Source organism: Dipodomys spectabilis, unplaced genomic scaffold, assembly GCF_019054845.1.
Source record: "Dipodomys spectabilis isolate Male_0828 unplaced genomic scaffold, ASM1905484v1 ptg000034l, whole genome shotgun sequence".
Taxonomy (NCBI): domain Eukaryota; kingdom Metazoa; phylum Chordata; class Mammalia; order Rodentia; family Heteromyidae; genus Dipodomys; species Dipodomys spectabilis.
Genome location: NW_024870711.1, coordinates 9,865,321 through 9,889,415, shown reverse-complemented (window position 1 = coordinate 9,889,415; position 24,095 = coordinate 9,865,321). Strand labels below are relative to the sequence as shown.

General features: G+C 42.9%; 1 protein-coding gene across 1 annotated transcript in view; it reads left to right on the top strand.

The window, feature by feature from the left end:
- Positions 1 to 24,095, top strand: part of Kmt2c (lysine methyltransferase 2C) — a 239,075-nt gene that overhangs the window by 194,855 nt on the left and 20,125 nt on the right. The window contains exons 38-45 of the mRNA XM_042677114.1: positions 1,404 to 3,232; positions 3,949 to 4,060; positions 7,211 to 7,289; positions 9,485 to 9,548; positions 11,345 to 11,577; positions 16,545 to 18,287; positions 22,158 to 22,370; positions 23,069 to 23,233. Coding sequence (XP_042533048.1) covers positions 1,404 to 3,232; positions 3,949 to 4,060; positions 7,211 to 7,289; positions 9,485 to 9,548; positions 11,345 to 11,577; positions 16,545 to 18,287; positions 22,158 to 22,370; positions 23,069 to 23,233 — 4,438 coding nt within the window. The remainder of the gene's footprint in view (positions 1 to 1,403; positions 3,233 to 3,948; positions 4,061 to 7,210; positions 7,290 to 9,484; positions 9,549 to 11,344; positions 11,578 to 16,544; positions 18,288 to 22,157; positions 22,371 to 23,068; positions 23,234 to 24,095) is intronic.

Below are 24,095 nucleotides of genomic sequence, written 5' to 3'. Positions count from 1 at the left end.
AAGAGCTGAGGGACAGTGCCCAGGCCCAGAGTTCAAGCCCCACAACTGACAAAAAAAAATTTTAATAACTAAATTTGCTATTAGAAGGAACTAGACAAATGGAATTACTACTTATCAAGACATTATTACTGCTTTTATTTATTCATTGTGAGGTAGAATCATTGTTTTCCACTAAGTCATGAAACTCTCTTCCTCCAAGAACTTCAAAGATTCTAGCAGCATCCTCTTTGTTATTCAGAATTAATTGGTATTGTGGCAGTGATTAGGATACAGTTTATCAATACCAGTCAGATCACTGCTTCCAAAATGTAGCTAACACATTATGGCAAGGTATCTTACGTGACCAACGATGGGATTTGTCCTCTCCTCAGATTTCTATTCTTTCTACTTTAAAAAAATATGAACTTGCCCATGTAATTGTAACCCCTCTGTACACTTATTTTCACAAAAAAAATTTTTTTTAATTTAAAAAAAATATGAAATTTGTATGGTCACTTTCTGATTGAAAGGACAATTAATTCCCTTTAGGAACTTTTTGTAATGGGATCTGATTGTAAAGTTAGCAGTGATGAATTTTGACAATGTTTCATTTTTTGAAGTGTTTGTACTGTGGTCAATGCCAAATGTATGCCCTACTTACAGTAAGGAGAGAATTCTTAGCTCATTTCATCTTAGTATCTGTATCTTTGAGTTTATCATTGCCTTTATTTTTCCTTTTTCTTCCACCTTAGTTATAATTTATGCCCATTACTGTGTTTTGTATTTTTTTTTTAATTTCCTGTAATTCTTTCTAGGGTTAGATAAGATAGTCCTATAATGCGTATGGTTCATCTTTACAAACTATGCCTACTCTCCTGTTGTGTCTTTTTGCAGGGTGGGGGGAGGTGGAGGGTATTAGTCCTGAGGCTTGAACTCAGGGTTTGGGCACTGTTTCTGAGCTTGCTTTTTTTTTTTTTTTTTTTGCTCAAAGCAAGCGCTCTTACCACTTGAGCCATAGCTCTACTTCTGGCTTTTTTTGGTGGGTAATTTGAGATGAGTCTCATAGACTTTGCTGCCAGGCTGGCTTTGAACTTTGATCCTCAGTTCTCAGACTCCTGAGTAGATCAGACTACAGGCATGAGCCACCAGTGCCTGGTTCCTACCTTTCTTTTTCTTTCTTTTATCTTTTTCTTCTCACTTCCTGCAAGCACATGGGTTTATTAGTGTATCCTGTGGCCATATACCAGTCTCTTTGCCATGTACCAATGCCTATAAAGTCTTTCTATTCCAGTTTCAAAAGTCTTTGTGTTTAGCAGTAGTAATCCTTTTTATCTATAATTTAAAACTTCTTTTCCTTTTTTCAACACAGTTCTGAATTCAGCATAATGCTTTAGTATTTACTTTGGTTTTCTTGTTTGTTTCAGATTTGGATTTCCTGGAGGTAGTCATGGAACCATGTCCAGTCAGGATCGTTTTCTTGTGCCTCCTCAGCAAATGCAAGGATCTGGAATTCCCCCACACCTAAGAAGATCAATGTCCGTGGAAATGTCGAGACCTTTAAGTAACTCAGCAATGAGTAATCCAGCTGGGCTTCCCCAGCATTTCCCTCCCCAGGGGCTGCCGGTTCAGCAGCACAACATACTAGGCCAAGCGTTCATTGAGCTGAGGCATAGGGCCCCTGATGGGAGACCACGGCTGCCCTTTACTGCTTCTCCCGGAAGCATGATAGAGGCACCTCATCCACGACATGGAAACTTCGTTCCACGGCCAGACTTCCCAGGTCCCAGACATCCAGATGCCATGAGAAGACCTCCCCAAGGCTTACCTCCTCAGCTGCCGGCACATCCTGATTTGGAACCAGTGCCGCCATCTCGACAAGAACAAAGTCATCCTGTTCATCCCACTTCTATGGTTATGAGGCCTCTGAATCATCCCTTGGGCAGTGAGTTTTCTGAAGCTTCCATGTCCACATCTGCCCCAGTTGAAACAACATCTGATAATTTGCACATAGCCAGCCAGTCTTCTGATAGTCTAGAAGAAAAACTAGACTCTGATGACCCTTCTGTGAAAGAATTAGATGTTAAAGACCTTGACGGTGTTGAAGTCAAAGACTTAGATGATGAAGATCTTGAAAATTTAAATTTGGACCCAGAAGATGGAAAAGGAGATGAATTGGATACTTTAGGTAATTTGGAAACAAATGATCCCAACCTTGATGACCTCTTAAGGTCAGGAGAGTTTGATATCATTGCATACACAGACCCAGAACTTGACTTGGGGGATAAGAAGAGCATGTTTAATGAGGAGCTGGATCTTAATGTTCCAATGGATGATAAGCTAGATAATCCATGTGTATCTCTTGAAACAAAAAAAAAGGAACAAGAAGACAAAGCTGTAGTTCTCTCTGATAACCATTCACCACAGAAAAATTCCACTGCCACCAGTGAGAAGATAAAGAGAGAAACTGGGTCTCCACATTGTAAAGAAGAAGCCAGATGTGACATTGAGAAAGGGGATGAGAGTAAAGATTGTGTGAACACTCCATGCTCACAGGCTTCTGCTCAGCCAGACCTGCGTGATGGAGAAAAGACTTCTTTGCTCCCTTCTGATCCAGATCTGCTTGAGAAGAGAACCAGTGGAGAAAGTGCTGGCTCCAACACCAGTACTGTGCAAGGCTCCTCACCACTGCCCGCTCGGGATGGGACTAACACCTGTGATATCATGGGATCCACTCCGGTCCTCTCACGTTTACTTGCTAATGAAAAGACTGACAATTCAGACATTAGGCCTCTGGGGTCTCCCACACCAGCTTTGCCAGTTTCACCATCTAGCCGTGTGGCAAGTTTACCTCCTGCCTTAATGCCACCACCTGGCCCTCTCTTGGATAATTCCATGAATTCTAATGTAACAATGGTCTCTAGGGCAAACCATGCTTTTTCTCAGGGTGTGCAAGTAAATCCAGGATTCATTCAGGCTCAGTCAACTGTTAACCACAGTGTGGGGACAGGAAAGCCTACAAGTCAAAATGTGCCTCTCACAAATCCGTCCAGTACCACTGGCATGTCTGGACCTCAACAGCTAATGATTCCTCAGACGTTAACCCAACAGCAGAATAGAGAGAGACCCCTCCTTCTAGAGGAACAGCCTCTGCTTCTGCAGGATCTTTTGGATCAAGAGAGGCAAGAACAACAGCAACAAAGACAAATGCAAGCCATGATTCGTCAGCGGTCAGAACCATTCTTCCCTAACATTGGTAGGAAGTCTGTTTTGTCTCAGAATTATTACTGTAGACCCTAGGGTGGGTTGCAGAAATTTCCTTTGGAATAAAACTCTGAGAATTTTTCTGTTCCTCCTGAAACTTGAAAGTGAAAGCAATTCTTTCTAATTACAACTTGGTTGCAAATCACATAAAATTTCACTATTTATGGTATCGTTTCATAGAAACTTGAGGCAGCTTCTTAGGTGGGCCTGCCAGCCATTATTATCATTTCTGAGTCATGGGAAAATAAAATTTAAGAAAATTATGACAAAAAAGTTTGTTTTGTGTACAACAAATACTTGGCCATTTATTTTCAAACAAGTCTCTCATTCCCATTGGCTTAGTAATTTTAAAAATAGTAACAAAGATCCATGTGGTCAAAATGTCTGCCTCTGAGTATGAGAACAGTCAACAAGTGTCCTTGTCTGAAGAATGGAAATACAAGCATTCTAGTGGGTGTATATTCTCATTTTTATGGCCTTTACATTTTTATCAGTACACTTGGTAGACTTCCTGTTTTAACTGACGTCCTTAACTTCAGGGTATGGTTGTTAACAGCTCATAATTCCCTGATGTATTACAGAAACCTGTAGTGATTGTTACAGGGTCAGGTGAAAGAGTCTATAAATAACTTATTAGTTTGCAATAGTTTGTATTACTTCAACCAAGTATTGTGATATCTGTAACTTTAAAATGCACTTCCTTTTTAGATTTTGATGCAATTACAGATCCTATCATGAAAGCCAAAATGGTGGCCCTGAAAGGCATAAATAAAGTGATGGCACAGAGCAATCTGGGCATGCCGCCCATGGTGATGAACAGGTAGGTAGAGATGATCTTTTTCTCATTGGACATCTGAAGGCTCATGGCCTAATTGCTGGCCCTAGAGAGAGCATATAGACACTTTAAAACCTGGAACAGGGCTGGGAAGGTGGCTCAGTAGTAGAGTACGTGCTTGAGGCCCTGAGTTTGATTCCTCACACCACATAAGCAGAAAAAGCTAGAAGCAGCACTGTGGCTCAAGTGGTAGAGTGCTAGCCCTGAGCTGAAGAGCTGAGGGACAGTGCCCAGGCCCAAAGTTCAAGCACCATGACTGACCAAAAAAACCAAACAACCAACCTGGAATATAGAACATAGAAATAAATGACTATTTACATTGGTTGCATATAATCAGATGTGGTAGACTATTAAGGAGGGCAAACCCAATAAACTGATCATACAAAGATGTGGAAGATTGACTCAATCAGGAAATCAAAACTGGTTATGTAGGCAGAGAGTTTTCTGTTAAAAGATAATGGGGTATTAAGTCATTCAGCTCTAATATAAAATATCCCCAAATTAACTGAATCAGGAATGAAACTGAAGAGGAATCAATACAGGATAGTTGGATATTAGGAGCTGGAAAGTGTGTTTTGTGTTAATGCCTAGGAGAAAAGTGAGATTCTGTATTAAAAGAGGCTTATTAGAATTATTAGAGTGATTATGAAATTAATTCTGACCCCTAAGGCTAAAAGCCACACTAGTTTTTCTTAGATTTCTATAAGGACCACCATCACAATTATGTAGTAAGCTTTTACATTTAGGTTTCTTTTCTCTACTGCAGACGTAGTGAATGAGGGTATCTAAGGATGGTACTGCATGCCTGTGTTTTTGGTGAGACTCATGCATGGGTTATGCATTTTGCTAATTCTGATCCACTGAATACAATAAGAAGCATAAAGCTGCAAATTACCTGAATAATGTTGTTGGAAAAAAATGGTTAAAAAGCAATCTGAGTGGGCTGGGAAGGTGGCTCAGTGGTAGAGCGCTTGCCTTGCATGCATGAGGCCCTGGGTTCAATTCCTCAGCACCACATAAGCAGGAAAAAAAAAAGCTGGAAGTGGCGCTGTGGCTCAAGTGGTAGAGCACTTGCCTTGAGCTGAAGAGCTGAGGGACAGCGCCCAAGCCCAGAGTTCAGGCCCCACGACCAGACCCCCTCCCCCACCAAAAAAAGCAATCTGAGTTACTTCAGAATTGAATATAAAAATGTACATAGATTTAAGATAAATATGCTTCAGAGGAATTTCAGACCTTAGCATGTAGTTCTTTTCAGCTTTTGAGATACTCTGGAGGTACTTTTGAGAACACAGTAACAGTGGTTTTCAATGATTTTCTTTATTGAGCAGTGTTTGGTACCATTGATCCCTGTATTGTATTCTCAACCTCTTTCTATCATAGACACTTTTAGCATCCCATTTTTCTTAAAACATTTATCTGCAGGAAATAAAAACATACATTATTGCAAAGGAAACCCTACATTTGAGACACAGTTACTGATTAAATTGGTGATATGCTTATAATGCATTAACAAGTATAGCAGTGAGCCTAATAACTAATTGCAATGTAATGAGTAGCAGTTACCTATTAGGTATCTACAACTCTTGATAGAAAATTGACTAGTTTCCTACTGAAGACAATTATCATACTGCTGATAATATTATAACTCATTTGTACCTTATACCCGCAGTCAGGCTAGAAAGATGTGCTCGGTTTTATTTAGCCTTTAGTTTAAAATTCGGGCCCCAGAATTAGTTATTTGAGCACCTAGTGCTTTAGTGTGGTATCTCTACCAGGTAGGTGTGTAGTGGTACTTTGGTTTTTTCTCATGTTTCTTCAGAAAGTGGAACGATGAGCCCCTTCTGAGAATAGTGTGACCCTTTGGGTGAGGACTGCGGCGGTGCATAGCCTCTGTGTTAACTCACACTGCAGTGTGTGTGAAGGGTGATGAATCCAAGCTCTGAGTAAAGAAGTTTAAAATCTAAAGTCTAATAGGGCTTAAAATTAAAAGCTTTTGTTCAATATTTGGAATGTGTTTTTAAATTGTGTTGTATGTATGTCTTAGTATGTTGAACATATAACTGTAATTGAGAACATACTTTCAAATGAGCCACGATGCTTCTGTAAATTGTTTATGACTTTAATTAGAATACATAACATTTCACCAAGAAGTTTAACCGTATAGATTGGTCAGTTTCCAGTTTTTCACTTGCTTTATCATTAGATACAGAGATACAGGGAAACGTGTGAAACATCTTAATTGAGATACATCTTTCATTTAGAATATAATAAGGTAAACAGCTACCAATTCTCTTTTGGATTCCTCCAGTACTAGGGATAGAACGTAGGGTCTTGTGCAGGTTAGGCTAACACTTTACCACTGAGCTCAGTTCACTTAAAAATTGTGTTTGTTTGGTGCCAGTCCTGGCACTTGAGCTCAGGACCTGGGCAATGTCCCTGAGCTTTTGTGCTCGAGGCTAGCACTCTACCACTTGTCCTACTTCTGGCTTTTTGATAGTTAATTGAAGATACAAGTATCATGGACTTTTCCTGCCTGGGCTGGCTTCTAATTGCAATCTTCAGATCTCAGCCTCCTGAGTAGCTAGGATTACAGGCGTGTGCCACCAGTGCCCGGGTTCAATTCATTTTTAATCAAGATTGGAACACATAAAACTTAGTTTATATAACAGCTAAATATTTTTATCCTAAAGGCTTGAATTTATATCATTTTCAGGTCCAGTGAGTCAAGCATGGGGGCACACACCTGTAAAGCATAAGTAGGAGGATTTGGGTCCCAGGCCAACCCCAGGCAAAAACATGCCATCCTATCTATCACAATATGACTGGAATTGTGACTCAAGTGGTAGAGCACTTGCTAGCAAGCAAAGACCTTGTGGGTCCAGTGAAAGCTTTCAAGGTTCAACCTCAGGCAGTAGTTTCTTATACAGCCTTACTGGTCCTTGGGGAGAGATTTACCTAGTCCTTGTGAATTAATTTTTTATCCCAAGCCCCATGCAAGTACCGAGTCCATACTTGATGTGGGGTAGAGAGGGAAGAGCCAGTGCTCTTCTTTTTCCTGCATGAGTACCGTCAGCACGTGAGGTCATTTTAGTTGTAAATGTTCCTTATCTGATACCCAGTGCTTCCCACTTTCAGATTCCCTTTCATGGGCCCTCCGGTGGCTGGGCCACAGAACACTGACGGACAGAGTCTGGTACCCCAGGCTGTTGCTCAGGTAATGCTGCGTGGGTCACTCACTTCTGGAGGGGGTATGGTCCTGTTTCTCCCCAAGACAATCTGAGTGAGGCCCCTTCTAGGGTGGAGTAGTTGCCCTGGACCCTGTCAGAACTCACTGGCAGTACAGGAGCAATAAAGATGTATGATTTTTTTTTTTAAACAAAAGACAAGGTTTTAAGAATTGGACATCCTTTCTGAAGTTCTGTACCTTCAGAAACAGAAAGGAAGTTACTTGCAGGAAACTAAGGACTTGGGGCTTCTGGATTTTCATTAACTTATTACTCCTGAAAGACTTCATGTCTTTGGCTTTGGAATTAATCTATTATATTTAACATGTAAAGCTACTGAAACAGTAGGAAATACTGTTTGAATTCAGTCTAATAGATATATTATGGTTTGGCAGAGTCAGGTTGACGTATAAATCTTTATGCTATATTCTGTGTCAAGCAATGCCTTAAAAGTTTAGAAATGCTCCTTTTGTATATTTTTCCCCACGATGTGTGTGTGTGTGTGTGTGTGCGCGCGCGCGCGCGTGTGCTTTTGTGCTTATGCACTGGTACTGGGTCTTGAACTCCAGGCCTTGTACTCTTACTTTTCTTTTCCACTCAAGGCTGACACTCTACCACTTGAGCCACATCTTCACTTATGTCTGTGTGCGTGTGTGTGCGTGCACACGCGTGCATGGTCCTGGGGCTTGAACTCAGGGCCTTGACACGGGCCTTGAGCTTTGTTGCTCAAGGCTAGCATTCTACCACTTGAGCCACGACTCTGCTTCTGACTTTCTTGCTGGTTAATTTGAGATAAGAGTCTCATGGACTTTTCTGCCCGGGCTGGCTTTGAACCTTGATCCTCAGATCTCAGCCTCCTGAATAGCTGGGATTATAGGTGTGAGCCACCTGTGCTCAGCCCCATTATTTATCTGCTTAGGGAAAGCAAAAAAAAAAAAAAAAAAAAAAACCTTTGTATTTTTATATCCTTTTGGAATTCTATTTTTGCCCTGAAAATTAGACTTTTGTATTCATCATGCTAATTATTTTATCTTTTCCTGAGTGAAACAAAAGAGACCATTTGGTACACTCAAAAAACATGGGTTTTATAGCAAAGGGTTTTTTTGTTTTTTTGAGGAGATGAGTTGGATATGTAAGGTTCAGTGCCAGCCAAAGCAGCAAAAACATTCAGGAGCTCACATCTCAACCAGTAGCTTGGAATGATGGCTGTGTGCCTATCATCCTAGCTATGTGGAAAACACAAATATGAAGATAGAGGTCCAGGCCAGCCCAAGCAGGAAGCAAGAGACCTTATCTCAAAAATAATGAGAGCAGGGGTTGGAGGCATGGCTCAGGTGGTAAAGTGCCAGCCAGTAAGCAAAAGTATCAGATACGGAGTTCAAGTTCCAGTATTGGATACCACCCCCCCCCCCCCAAAATAAAAGAGCAAAAATGATGGAGGACATGGCTCAAATGTGAGGGCCAGCTGAATGAGCACAGGGCTCTGAGATCAAACTCTAGTATCACCATGAAGCAGGTTCTCCTGTTTTCTAATAGTAGTACTACCTGTATTGTTATAAAGATTATACAAAAGACATCCTGATGACTACGATCATTTTAAATTGTTAGCCTGCGCACAGCTCATGTTATGACAGAACTTGTGTCAACTAGGTAGCTAGTTTTCAGAATTCATTTTATGAAGTAGTTGCTAGGGAATTATGAGACGGAAAAAACAGTTTATTAAAAGTTGCCCTCACGGAAGACTATTTAGAAGATGAGACTGATACTTTAAATTCATGTATTTTCCTTCTTTTATTTGTGTGTGTTGGGGAGCTTAGTGGAGTGGTGTGTGGTAAATCTGGAACGTGTGTTGTTTTATCAGTTCGGCAGGAGCATGGGAGTACAATTTTGTATGATACTCTTAACAATATTAAGAATATTTGATTTGTTGTCGCATTTTTCGGGTGAATGTTGTTTTTTAATCTCAGGTATTACTGGTTTTCAGCTGAGATCGAACGAGAGTCTCAGAAATTAAGATTGCCACCCCACTGAGTCATCTTAGTCTTTATAAAATTCCTAAATTAACGATATCTTAGAAAATTAAAGGTTTTTTTTTTAAATCTATTTTTTTTACCATCTATGTAACTTTTCCCCCCTTTAACTGAAGTATGGAATTAAACATATTTGTAAATTTTACTTATTTTAGGATGGCAGTATAACACATCAGATTTCTAGGCCTAATCCTCCAAATTTTGGTCCAGGCTTTGTCAGTAAGTATAAATCTAATAAGTTCCATGTTTTCTGGGGATTGCTTGTGTGCCTTTCTGTGTTTGACTCTCTGAACACGCGGAGGTAGTTAGGAGTGTAGCTGTGAGCCCAGGTGCCTGAGTGCCCTCCTCCTCTTCTCTCAAGCGCCACTGTCCTGTAAGGCATCTTCTCTTCCAGGCATGTATTGTCATTACTATTTTTTCCCTTTTGCTGTGCATGAAGAACTAAAAGATAAATATTTTAATTCAGAAAATTCATCTTCCCCATTCTCTTGAACATTATTGCTATTTTTGTTTGTAGATTGGGCACTTTACAATCTATAAATTAAAGCATTTTTTTACTCATGACAGTCTGCCTAAGTGACAGAGACCTGCAATGGGAACAAGAAGGGACTATGCCCAGTAGGTAGTTGGGTTGCAGCATGGTGTGAAGGTCAGGTATGCAGATGCCACCGAACCCTCTCTGGTTATCCTTAGGGGTCCCAAGGTGGTTCAGGATAGTATTTAAAGTTCTCCCCAGACTGAACCTTTCTGAAATCTTCAGACTGTTTAGCTAACTTTTTTCACCATTATCTTTCATTTTGCTCACCTCTGCTCTCCTGGTTCCAGAAACCAGAAAGGCTTTCCTTGCGGTAGGTCTCATTCTACCAGAAGCAGAACTTCTGAAACCTTGTGAAAAAGCCTGTTCTTGAAAAATGCCCTTCAAATTTAGAAGACTAGATTCCCAGTTTATGTGTGTACTGGAACTTCTGGGTTTAGGAACAAACCCAAAGTCTGACCTTTTGAAATTCCCCTACATTAATTATGATTATAATTTGAACCTTATATTTGCATTTAAAACAAGCAAACCACTGAAACCAACTGGCTTTTTCTGGCTTTATTGTGCCCATGGGCTTTGGTTGGATTCTTAATGTATGACAATATTCTGTTATTGATGTTATTTTCATGAATGTCCTTTTAGGATTGTATTTATTCATTTCTTTGTTTTGTAGTGAGTTATAAAGGTATACTCAGAATTTTTCATTACATGAGATAATTTTTTTGGGGACTTGGCATTAGTGGAGTAAAGTGCCCTTAGAAAATAAGGAGAATATTGATACAAGATGAAGAGATGTGTCTATTTGTGGGAGGTGTATGAGCAATCGGAGACAGAAAAGACTTTTTTTAGCTTCGCCCTTATTTATAAAAATGTTACAAAATTAATAAAAATTATCAGTCAATATTCATATTCTCTTATAAAACAGATTTCAAACTTGCCCTTTCTAAAACATTCTGGTCTCCCTCCTTCTGTTCTGTACATTTTCTTTTCACTAGTCACAAAATAGGAAAGCCTTATAAATTAAGGGGAGTTAGCATGGATATGATTACCTAATTCTGCTCTGGACCTTAAAGGGATAGATTTTTGTCTCTTCACAATCTCTAAAGTTGAATTAGTAAAAATGCACATACAATGTAATAATGTAGTTTGGATAAGTAGATTTGCTAATTTGATAATTCTATAGGTAAAAACATTTCATTAGGTAAAAGTCTTCTGAATTTTGAAGACTCGATTTGTAATTTGTATATGTTAACTGATAGCCTAAATATGTATTCTCTAGCTTTCTTGGTAAAATATTTTCTAAAATCTGCTACTACATAGTTACATAATGTTCTGTCTGATATTTAAATTTTTGTTTTCTAATTTTCTTTTAAATAGTCATGGTGAAACTATATTTCCATACAAAATGGAAATAGCAGTTAATCTTGATCCCTTCTAGAAAATTAACACAGATGAAATTCTGATTGTTTTTTCCCCTCAGATGACTCTCAGCGTAAGCAGTATGAAGAATGGCTTCAGGAGACCCAACAGCTCCTTCAAATGCAGCAGAAGTACCTTGAAGAACAAATTGGTGCACACAGAAAGTCTAAGAAAGCCCTTTCAGCAAAACAGCGCACTGCCAAGAAGGCAGGGAGAGAATTTCCAGAAGAAGATGCAGAGCAGCTCAAGCATGTCACAGAGCAGCAGAGTATGGTTCAGAAACAGCTGGAGCAGGTAACAGACAGGGTTGAAATGGAAGCAGTCAGCCACTGAACAGCTGCTTTGGTGTATTACCCATTAATATCCTAGGAATTTGGTTGATAACCAGTGGCACACAAAAAGTACAGTGGTCTCAGGCTTCGTAGCAGCCCTGGTCCTCTCTTCCAGGGTGGTGATTGGCGCACATGCCTTGCCAACTGCCTCTGAAGGAACTGATTCTCACCCTAATTAGGAAGGACGGTTTTCACACTTCTTAGCACCCCTGGTGACCTTGGAAGAACTTAGTTATTTCCTTTCACATAGACCATATTCCTGTGTTATGAGTCTTTGGTTTTCCTGGTAGATGAGGTTCACAGAGGGGTCTTGGGTCTGATGGGAGTGAGGGAGAATCAAGTAGGTGTTTCTTTTGGGTTTGGCCTTTTCTTTGCTGAATGTTTTGCTTCTCTGGTCTCTAGTGGAATTTCAGATAAAGTTTGAACCATTTGGTGATTCCTCCCAGCCCAGTATGTTTTAGTATTCTTCCTTAGTACTTTGGTCTTAAAATAAAAGGGCCTGAGCTCAAACCCCAGTACCACATACACAAAACACCACCACCGGGGTGTTGGGGTGCTGGGAGGAACTACCCAGAATGGGTCAGGTATGGTGACACATCTGTACTCGCAGCTACAGGAGAGGCTGTCATGGGAGTATTGCTTGAGCCCAAGTCGGAAGTAGCCTGATCAGCCATCTCAGAATTAAAAACAACACCATCACCACCACCCCACAAAAGTAAATAAAAATGGTCCTTGTCCCCAAATTAGAATAATGAATAGCTACTGTAGTTGAAGGACATGTTGTAAAGTAGTCAGAAATGCTAAGAGAAACATGGGTTACCACCTTGTCCACTCCTGTTCCATGTGCTTTGTATATATCTTGCTACTGCATCCGTCTACTGGAGCTCCTTCTTTGTAATGATTAAACTAGTTAGGAAAGGTTTATAAAACTTTTCCTAAGTTTGTGGGTATAGAAATCACACAGCTACCTGAGAAGAAACCAGAGACTGATTCTGTAAGGTTTTAGGTGAGAAAAGACCATGCAGAAAGAGGCAAAGGTGGGTAAAGGCAAGTTTTACTGGGGTCCACTCCCAGGGGAACTCCCTGGTTGGGGCACTGAACCATTTTATCACTTCGCAGTGGCCATTGCGAGCTGCTTGTGTATCTACCTGACATCCCCAATGACAATCCCCAGTGGGGATTGCATGGGCTCCCACAGGTATAGTAGTATCCGTAAGATGAGCCTCCTCCTGGTAAGCCTGAGAGCAGAGGAGAGTATAACATAGAAGTCATGCCAGGTCAAGTCATAAGCCTGCGTAGGTGACGAAACTGCTTAATAAAGATGGATGGGTCGTTGGAGAGAGAACCCAGGCAGGTCTCAAATTGAGACAGGTCCCCTAATGAAAAGGGAACGTGGACCCGCACTGGCCCTCTGCCCCAGCTACCTCCCGCAGAGAAAGAAATGCTCTGCAGCTTTAGGTGTGAGTCTGGCCAGCAACAGGGGAAGGGAAATCGAAGGCAGGGTTTGGGGCCAGGGGCAGGCACTGGGGGCTGTGGATCAGTGGTTGAGGTAGGGGTTGGCCCAGGGGTCTGGGCCAGGAACAGGCCCTACAGTGGAATCGGGTGGTGGTCATGCCACAGGTGGGGTCATGTCAAGAGAGTCGCAGGAGGAGAGGGGCAATGGAGGGAGCTTTTGAAGAGAGGCAGGAGGAGAGGGCAGTGGGGGAGCTTTTGGAGGAATGTTGCTGCACAAGCAGAATTTCAGATGGAGAGCAGAACAGGCAGAGGGAGGGACAAGAGCTCAAATAGAGAAACTCCTGGACATAAGGAATTTCAGCCCACTTTCCATCCCTCACAGAAATTGTGGAGATCAGTTAACAGGTTGAAATTGAAAGTCCCATTTTCAGGCCAGCGAGACTGGTTATGGAACTGGTGCGTAGGCCATTCCCTGTTACAGAGGAAGATTAGCTTTTTTGTTCTGAGGTCAGGTCTTAGGCCTAGAGGTTTGAGATTGGCCAATAAGCAACCCAAAGGAGTGTGTGGTTCTGGTTTGGAATTTTGGTTTCCTAGGGTGCCCAGGCAGCTCGGGGTAAATCTGAGGCTGAAAAAGGCACCCCTGTCTTAGCCAGAGAGATACCAACATCGGAGGCAGACAGGGAGGGTCAGGTGTCCCTGATCATTCCCAGTCACCAAGGCCAAAGGCCAAGAAGGAGACTCGGACAGGAGTTCATGATTTTACGGAAATAGAAGGAGCCAAGTTCCCAGAGACAGAGGGTAGGGACTCACCCAATCCAAATGTGGTGGCTGTGCAGAAGGCCGGACTGAGGTCCTGGTCCAACAGAGAGGGAGAGACAGAGACAGAGGTAGAGGCCTCAGCCGAGTTTACATAGATAACCAATAATATCCCAAGCCACAAGGTGGCCATCCGCAGGATATGCACTGCTTATGGAGGCAAAGGCCACAAGGTCTTTTTTTTTTTTTTTTGGGGGGGGGGTGGTCCAGTTGTGGGGCCTGAACTCTGGGCCTGGGCACTGTCCCTCAGCTCTTCAGCTCAAGGCTAGCGCTCTACCACTTGAGCCACAGCACCACTTCCGGCTTTTTTCTTTTTGCTTATGTGGTGCTAAGGAATCGAACCCAGGGCCTCAGGCATGCAAGGCAAGCGCTCTACCACTGAGCCACCTTCCCAGCCCCCACAAGGTCTTTCAAGTGGCTGTTTAGCCCAAAGTAAGCTTGGTAGGCTCTGTGCTCGGGGCTCTGTGCTCCCAATGGAGGCGGCCTTAGGAAAGGAGGAAGGGAGGAGAGAAGCCGAGAAAGGACAGTGCCTGTCGGTCACCCTGGAGTGAAGCGAAGCACCACCACCTTCCCAGGTTTCGGCACCAGATGTGAGGTTTTACACGAGAAAAGACCATGCAGAAAGAGGTAAAGGAAAGTTTTATTGGGGTACATTTCCGGGCGAATGAACTCGCTGGTCAGGATTATAGAGATCACACTGAGTCTAATCGAAGCAGGGTTTTTATAGGTGGGGTAAAAGCGAACTTTTAGTCAGCAGGGACTGTTAGCACGTAGCTTGTATCTTTTGTTTTTTTCCCCATATATATCTTTTATTATAAAAATACCGTATGGAGAGGGGTTACAGTTACATGAGTAGGGTAATGAGTACATTTCCTATCGAGCATCGTTACCTCCTATGTTTTTCCCCTACCATCCCTTCCCTCCCCACCTCCCTAACCCCTCCCTTCTCCCCCCTCCCAAATTGTAAAGTTCATTTTCAACACAGTGTCTCGTACATCTCATTGTTACAATGGGTCAACCTGAATCCTTATTTAAGCATTTTGTCATATCCCTTCCCCTCCCTATTTTCACTGTATCTGATTCTAGTGTCCTGCATCTTGTATATACAGATGGTGTTTTGGATAAGGAGGTGGCCTTTCTCTGCTGGAAGTGACTATTTTTGGCTGCCTTTTCCCTCCAGCGGCCTGACAAATTCAACTAGTAGTTTGACTATGTTACTCATTGAATTCAGATTTTGATTTGGATTTTTTGCTTAGGGGAGTGGTATGGTATACAAGCTAATAACACATCTTATTTTAAAATGTGAGGGTAATTTTGTGTATTTAAGAAATGAAAGGGGTGAGCCGGGCGCTGGTGGTTCACGCCTGTAATCCTAGCTACTCAGGAGGCTGAGATCTGAGGATCGCGGTTCAAAGCCAGCCCGGGCAAGAAAGACCGTGTGACTCCTATCTCCAATAAACTACCAGAAAACCGGAAGTGGAGCTGTAGCTCAAGTGGTAGAGCGCTCGCCTTGAGCTGAAGAGCTGAGGGACAGCACCCAGGCCCAGAGTTCAAGCCCCATGACCAACAAAAAAAAAAAAAAGAAATGAAAGGGGTGACAACATTCAAGAAGAAATGCATTTTTTTTTTATTTTTTTAGTTTTTATTTTTGGATCCGGTCATGGGGCCTGAACTCTGGGCCTGGGCACTGTCCCTCAGCTCTTCAGCTCAAGGCTAACACTCTACCACTTGAGCTACAGCGCCACTTCCGGGTTTTTTCTTTTTGCTTATGTGGTGCTGAGAAATCAAACCCAGGGCCTCATGCATGCAAGCGCTCTACCACTGAGCCACCTTCCCAGCCCCAAGAAATACATTCTTTATCTGATTTATATACCTGTAACCCTCTGTACATCACCTTTACAATAAGAATAAATAAATTTTTTTAAAAAAGAAATTAAATCTAAATCTGCTCAAATGATTAGGGCTGGAAATGTGGCTTTGTGGTAGAGAGCTTGCCTAGCATGGATGAAGCCCTGGGTTCAGATTCCTCTGTACCACATACACAAAAAAAAAAAAAAAAACAGAAGTGGTGCTACGACTCAAGTGGTAGAATGCTAGCCTTGAGTCCAGGCCCTGAGTTCAAGCCCCAGCACTGGCAAAAGTAAAAAATGAATAAATAATAAAAATAAATAAATGGATAGAGTTTGCGTTAAATCCCAGATATGCTTGTACAGAACCATAATTAACTGCTTCCTGTGTATCTTTCATCTGTTGTTTTATTTTTCCATTAGATACATAAGTTTAATACTCTACAACTTTTAATACTTTAGTGAATGTTTTGGTTTGAAGCTAATGCAAGCAGGAAACTTGGTTGAGACCCTTAATCTCCAAATAACCACCAAAAAGTTGGAAGAAGATCTATGGCTCAAGTGGTAGTACACTTGCCTTGGGCAAAAAAGCTTGAGACCCATGAGTTCAAGCCCCAGGATCTGCACCCCCTAGACAAAAACTTTTAAGGCTTATCAGTCCAATTTCTTATTGTTTCTATTACCTAAAGAAAATATTTTTGTCTCTACATTATCTAACTGCCTTGTGTATAATCCCATCAAAATGTTCAGCCAGTATAGTTTGAGACCTACCTAACACAAACATGAGTATTTTGTACCTTTGTTGTTTCAGATTCGTAAACAACAGAAAGAACACGCAGAGTTGATTGAAGATTATCGGATCAAGCAGCAGCAGCAGCAGCAGCAGCAGCAGCAGCAGCAGCAGCAGCAGCAGCAGCAGTGTGCACTGGCCCCACCCATCCTCATGCCTGGGGCCCCGCCCCCCCTGGTCTCTGGTGCCACTCCACCCACCGCCAGCCAGCCCAGCTTTCCCATGGTGCCACAGCAGCTTCAGCGCCAGCAACACACACCGGTCATCTCTGGCCACACCAGTCCTGCTAGAATGCCTGGTTTACCTGGTTGGCAGCCTGCCAGCACTCCTGCTCACCTCCCTCTCAATCCTCCTAGGATTCCACCCCCTATCACACAATTACCAATAAAAACTTGTACCCCAGCCCCAGGTACAGTGTCAAACACAAATCCCCAGAGCGGACCACCACCACGAGTAGAGTTTGATGACAACAACCCCTTCAGCGAAAGTTTCCAGGAACGAGAGAGGAAGGAACGCTTACGAGAACAGCAAGAAAGACAGAGAATCCAGCTAATGCAAGAAGTAGACCGGCAGAGAGCTCTGCAGCAGAGGATGGAAATGGAGCAGCACGGCCTGATAGGCTCTGAGCTAGGAAACAGGTCATCTGTGTCCCAGATGCCATTCTACCCTTCTGACCGACCTTGTGATTTTATGCAACCCCCAAGACCCCTTCAGCAGTCTCCGCAACACCAGCAGCAGATGGGACCAGCTCTACAGCAGAGTGTCCAGAAGGGCTCTGTTAGTTCACCCCCCACCCAAACTTTCATGCAGACCAGTGAGCGGAGGCAGGTAGGACCTCCATCATTTGTGCCTGACTCACCATCCATTCCTGGTGGAAGCCCAAACTTCCATTCTGCTAAACAGCAGGGGCATGGAAGTGTTCCTGGGACCAGCTTCCAGCAGTCGCCTTTGAGGTCTCCATTTACACCTGCTTTGCCAGGAACACCTCCAGTAGCCAATAGCAGCCTCCCATGTGGCCAGGACCCTGCTACAGCCCATGGACAGTGTTACCCAGGATCAACCCCGTCTCTCATTCAGCTGTACTCTGATATAATCCCAGAAGAAAAAGGGAAAAAGAAAAGAGCAAGAAAAAAGAAAAAAGATGATGATGCAGAATCCACCAAAGCCCCGTCCACTCCCCACTCAGACATAACTGCTCCGCCGACCCCAGGCATCTCAGAGCGTACCTCCACTCCCTCCATGAGCACACCCAGTGAGCTCCCTCCACCAGGGGAACAAGAGGCACCCGAGCCGGTCGGCCCATCGACTCCTGGTACAGCAGCAGGCCAGCCATGTTCCCAATTAGAAAACAAACTTCCTGGGAGTGACTTCTCCCAGGGAGCTCCAGGCCACCACACAAATGAAAATTCAGAGGTGGATAAACTCTCCACAGAAACTCCTGCCACAAGTGAAGAAATAAAACTAGAGAAGTCTGAGACAGAGCCATGCCTGAGTCAAGAGGAGACCAAACTGGAGGAGCAAGGTGACAGTAAGGTAGAGGAGGACATTGCCGCTGATCCTGGCTCCTCGGTCCACAGTCCTTCCCATTCTGCTGCGGCCCCTGCAGCCAAAGGAGACTCGGGGAATGAACTGCTGAAGCACTTGTTGAAAAACAAAAAGTCCGCTTCCCTTTTAAGTCAAAGACCTGAAGGCACTTTCTGCCCAGAAGACAGCTGCCCAAAGGAGAATAAGCTGGCTGAGAAGCAGAGCCCAGTAGAAGGACTGGTAAGTGTGAATCATGAAAAGTATATTTTCCGCAAAATGAGTAGCAACAACTTAGTAATTTCAGCACTATTTTGCAGTGTTTATTAGTCTCAAGAACCTTCTTTCTGATGGGATTGGAAATTGTATTTGGCACCTCACACTTGCTAGGCAGATGCTCTGTTATATGAGCCATCCCTTCAGCTGCTGACTTTTGAGGTGGGGATCTTACTTTTTAGCTTTGTGTCCTGGACCAGAACCGCCCCCCCATCCACTTCTGTAGCACGGTGACAGGTGCCTGCCGTGACGCCTGGCTTTTCAGCTGTTGAGCTGGGCTCACTCAAACTTTATAGGGTAATTATAATAAATAGTAATACTCATTATGGTAATTATTAACATTAGCTTGCTTAAAATATAGAAGATTGGTCTGGTGACTTACACATGTAATCTCAGCTCCTCAGGCTGTTGAAATTGGAAGGATCATGGTTCAAGACCAGCCTGGGCTAAAAACTTAGGGAAATCCCATTTCAACTAAACAAGCCAAGAGTTGATAGTTCAAGCCTGTCATCCCAACTAGGTAGGAAGCATCATGACCTAAGGTTAGCATGGACAAAATTCAAAACTCTTACCTAGAAAATAACCTAAAAAGAAAAAGGGCTGAAGGTATGGCTCAAGTGGCAGAGTATTCGCATGGGACACTTGCCTTCGCAAGTGCTCAGTACCTCCAAAAGATGCGTGCACCCACACAACCCACATACCACACACAGGAGAGCTGCTTCACTCCTATTAATGACTTTAGGACTCTCAGAGATCACTCACACTGGGAACAAATTGTGTCATAGTAATCCTCAGTATTAAACAAATTTAATCATGCGTGTCAATTTCATCTTTGTGTTTTTCTTTGTGCCAATATTCTAACTATTTTAAGTTATCAGTACTGAATTTGTTTCTGCTTTTTCATTTGTATGAAAAGCCTAGTTGTAAATACAGTTGTAGAAGAGTGCCCCATTTTAATGAACTTTGTTAAGATGCTTTGGAAACTGGAGTTTCTGCTTCCTAAGAATTAGTCTACTTGAAAGTTTTGGCCTCCTTGTCTAAAGGTGCTGGCTCTGTAGCCATTGTCAGTGCACTCATAAGAGTTTCCTTATGGTGCTTCTCAGATTAGATTTGTCACTTTCATATTTTTATTGCAGTTATTCAAATTTGAATTTTAAGATTATTAATGAGCCAAGTGTCAGTGGTTCATGCCTATAATCCTAGCTACCCAGGAGATGGAGATCTGAGGACAAAGGAACAAAACCAGCCTGGGCAGGAAAGTCTATGTGAGACTCCTAACTCTAATGAACCAAAAAAGCCAAAAGTAGAGGTGTGGCTCAAATGGTAGAGCACCAGTCTTGAGTAAAAAAGCAAAATGAGAATGTAGACACCCTGAGTTCAAGCCCTAGTACTGGCATTAAGGAAAAAAAATGGATGCAGCTCATCCTTTCTGCGTGTGTTGGCATACTCTTTTTTCTTGTCTTTGATCATTCAATAAAGACTGAGCATTGACCCAGGAGATTCATGTAATTTTTATAAATTTTTCTAGTTAAGCTTTTCCAGCCACATTTGTCACCAGCTAATATGCCTACCTGGCCCAATTTCTGGAATTTTATGCCTCTTGAGAATACTGAACAACCTGCTGACCCCTAAATTTCTTTGTTTCTTTTCTTCCACATATGGTCACATTCTGCTGTTTCTGCCTACTCTGTTCTCCTTCTTTTCTTCTCTCTGGCCAATGTCTTTTTATCTGGAATCATCTCCAGGTACCTTCCTCAATTTGGCTGGTCTCAAAGGTGTGATGGCACGTGCTCAGGAGCACTTGCTGGGGTACTGTCTGACTCTCCTGGCCCCAGAGGGCCATGTATAGATTACTGGATCTTCTCATCAAAACGAGTGCTGGGCAAGGTTTAAGGGAACTAAGGACTAGGGGCTCAAGTGGAAGAGCTCCTGCCTAGCAAGTGCAGGGCCCTGAGTTCAAGTCCTAATATCAACCCACTCCAACAACAAGAACAAAGAAAGATGTTTAATGGCATGGGAACTGCCCCATGTCCAGTTTAAAAAGCAGGCATCAAAATGAAAGAGTTCAGGTATGATCCCTTGCAAGAGTTAAAAATAGGCACAGATGAACCTTCTGCTAAAAGCAGTTAAATCTGCTTTTGGTGGTAACCGTGAAGAGGAGAGGTAACGTCTGTAAAGCAGATCGAGTGTGTGCTCAAACTTATGAGCACCTCTCGCTACCTCCTCTCGGCAGTTTGGTGAAGCTTAGGCAGTGTCCCTCCCTGAGGAGCCACCGCATCCCCTATCACCCAGGAGAGTTTTAAGACTCACAGTCTCCTTTCCGGCTGCAGGCCTACTCGCTCAGAATGTGAGATTGTCTAAGATTCCAAGGTGACTCATCTCTATGAAGGGGTGCTCTGCTGGAGGCCTGTGGGAAGTCCCCTGGTGGGCTTGTTAAAGTGCACACACCTAGGGTCACTACTCTGGGTCTGGATGACACCAGAGTATCTGAAGTTCTAACCAGTCCCACAGGCTGCTGTAGCTGCTCTCAGGTCTGTCCTTGAAGAGGCAGAGAGGGAGAGAGGGAAGGAGGGAGAGAGAGAGAAAGAGAGAGCCATCGTCTACCTCCTGAACTAGAATGTTTACAGTTAAATGTTTGAGAAAAAAAAAAAGTCCAAGATAATATCTTGCATGAAAATCCAATTTGTCTCTGAAAGTCAGAAGTTTTGTAGGAGCACAGACAAGTTCATTTATTTTGCCTGGCTGCTTCTGAGTTATGGGTTTGTGACCCACAGGCTAAACAAACTCTTGTCTTTTGTATACAATATAACTACTTGGAATGAAACTGGAAACTACAGCTGGGCGCTGGTGGCTCATGCCTGTAATCCTAGCTATTCAGGAGGCTGAGATCTGAGGATCTCAGTTCAAAGCCAGCCTGGGCAGGAAAGTCTGTGAGACTCTTATCTCCAATAAATCAGCAGAAAACCAGAAGTGGTGCTGGGGCTCAAGTGGTAGAGCACTCGCCTTGAGCTGAAGAGCTGAGGGACAGCGCCTAAGCCCAGAGTTCAAGCCCCATGACTGACCAAAAAAAAAAAAAAAAATACTACAGTTTTGAAAACTCTCCAAGATTCAGTGTGAAATGGATAGCAGTAAGTTCAGCAACTGTGATTCTCTATGTGGCCAAGTAATTAAATTACCTAAGAAATACCCTTAAATTTTTAGGTGTTAGCCCTATATTAGGTGAAAACCTTTCAGAGCTAAGGTTCGTTACTGTGTCTATGTTCTCTCCCTATGACTGTAAGTCTGTAGCCACCATTTTTCAGTCACATGCATAGGAGCCGGGGAGGAGGAGTGGTGTGGTGGCTCACTGCTCTCTGGGGTCAGCTGTTCTCTCACCCTTATGCCAGGTCTGTGAAGCACTACTGGAGTCTGTGAATTGTCTTGCAGACCTCTTACTTCACCAGTTTTTAGGGAGAACCCAAAATAACTCACTTTTACCATTGTTGAGAAGCTGCCCAGACACAGGACACACCTCCACTGTGCCCAGGAGTTGTGACTCAGGGGCCTCCCTTGTCCTGGGCATGCACGTTGCGAGGGTTCATGCTTAGTCAGCATAACTAAGGACCTTCTTCTATTCTTCCCACAAACTCTGCAGCTAAGAGGTTTCCTGATAAGAAAATAAGGCCCTAGAAAGAGGGAGGCATCTTCAGAAACAAGAGCATCTGATTCCACTGTGCTTTCCTCCTCAACTTGCAATGCTGTAATAGCGATGAGTCGCAGGATGGAGGTGGTCTAGCATGAACTAAAGTCAAACGTGTGGATAGCTCACTTACTTTTTAACCTTTCCAATTACATTAGCAAACTTTGGGGGCTCAAATGCAAAGTGGTTTTGGATGTGGCAACAGCCAGTTGCCAAAATCAGATGGAGGAAATGAAACCAAGAAACAGCGAAGCAAACGGACTCAGAGGACTGGGGAGAGAGCAGCACCTCGCTCAAAGAAAAGGAAAAAGGACGAAGAGGAGAAACACGTGATGTTCTCCAACTCTGACTCCTTCACCCAACTGAAACAGGTGAGCTGTTCAGAGCAGCCCTTTTTAACACTTTCAGGAAGTGAGAGACCAAGTGCCTTTTCACCCCTATGAAGCTGAAGCTTTATTGCAGTAATTTTCTAATTAGAGAGAGCAGGGAAAAAGGACATCTGGACAAGAAACCTAATAAACTTCCTAATTCCAAGCAAAACCACACCTTATCTGTTGGTATCTGAAATTTCCATGGCTATAGAAGGATTGGTAGACCATGGTCAAGACACCCTCATGTTCAAGAAGAGCAGCCTCAGCACTGAGAAAAACTGTCCCCATTTCTTGTGGTTCTGGATCCAAAGAAATGGAACATGGACTCTCCTAATTTAAACTCTGTTCTTTATGTATGTCTTTGTGGTGATTACGGACGGGGTCGGGGGTACAAGCTCCTCACCACCACTGGTGGTACCTAGCCTCAGATAGTGGTCTCCTTCTTGCCAGGCAAAGACAAGGAACATGATTCTCTTGCGAGACACCTGGTGGCATCCCTTTAGGACAGGTGGGACCAAAGCTTCCTCTGAAGCTGGTATCTCAGGTTCTACAGTTCCTCTCACTCCAGTGTTTTGATACTGGAAGTTTTCAAAGTCATTTTCCTCAAGCCTTGCTTGACTTCAGGTCTTAGGAAGTTGAGAAACACTCAGTTTTGTTTGTTTATCGTGTACATTACTCTTAAATGTGTTTTTTAATAGCAGCTCTCTCTGCTCCCTCTAATGGAACCGATCATTGGAGTGAACTTTGCGCACTTTCTTCCTTATGGCAGTGGCCAATTTAATAGTGGGAATCGACTTCTAGGAACTTTTGGCAGTGCCACCCTTGAAGGGGTTTCGGACTACTGTTCTCAGTTGACACACAAGGTACGTCTCTTTGCCAGGTGCTCCTTTGCTGCGTGTTTGGAGGCCATGTCCCAGTGGGTAGTGTGTGTCTTGGTTTTGCATCTAGTTTTGCACCTAAGCTTCTGAGTTTCAATGGAACTTAAGTTGCAGCTGAAAGGCTGAAGTTTGACCTGGTGAAGTTTTTCCAACATGTCCTATAGAGAGCATACAAACTGTGAGAGATACTCCATTGAATCATTCCCTGGTAGAGAAAGTACCTGTTCCCTTATAACCTTTATTCTTAAAGTGAATCAGATTCATAGTACAATGCAGGAATAAAAGGCATAGTTAAGCTTTTATCTTGAAAAGTGAAATAAAAAAGTTTTAGATGCATTTTTATCTAATATTTTAGGCTCTGATTTGAAATTATGTATTAGTTCCCAGGCTACTAAAATAATATGAAACCAAATTAGGCTTATCTTTTGGTGTCACCTTTCTAACAGAGTTGTTAGCATCATAAGACAGCTTCAGTTCATATCTGACTTACATGCAGAGATCAACTTGAGTTTTTCTGATGGCTTCTCTTCTAACACTAATACTGAACCAGTCCTCTCAGTAACTGCCTTTCTTTTCCTTGGCTGTTCTTCAGTTAGAACTCCTCTCGGTGCCAGCTCTTCTTCCACTCACTTTATTATCTTCACAAAGCCCTGTAATTTCACCTTGCCCTTGACTTGCATGGTCTTATTGGTAGACTCCAACGTTCGTTGAGAGACTAAAGCATAAATGAGAAATTGGTGACAAATACAAGGCTGGAAAAAGTATTTGAAAAGGAACTCCATTCTCACTGTATTCCCTTTTTTTGTGGGGGAGGGTGAGCGGTTGGTACTAGGCTTTGAACTCAGGG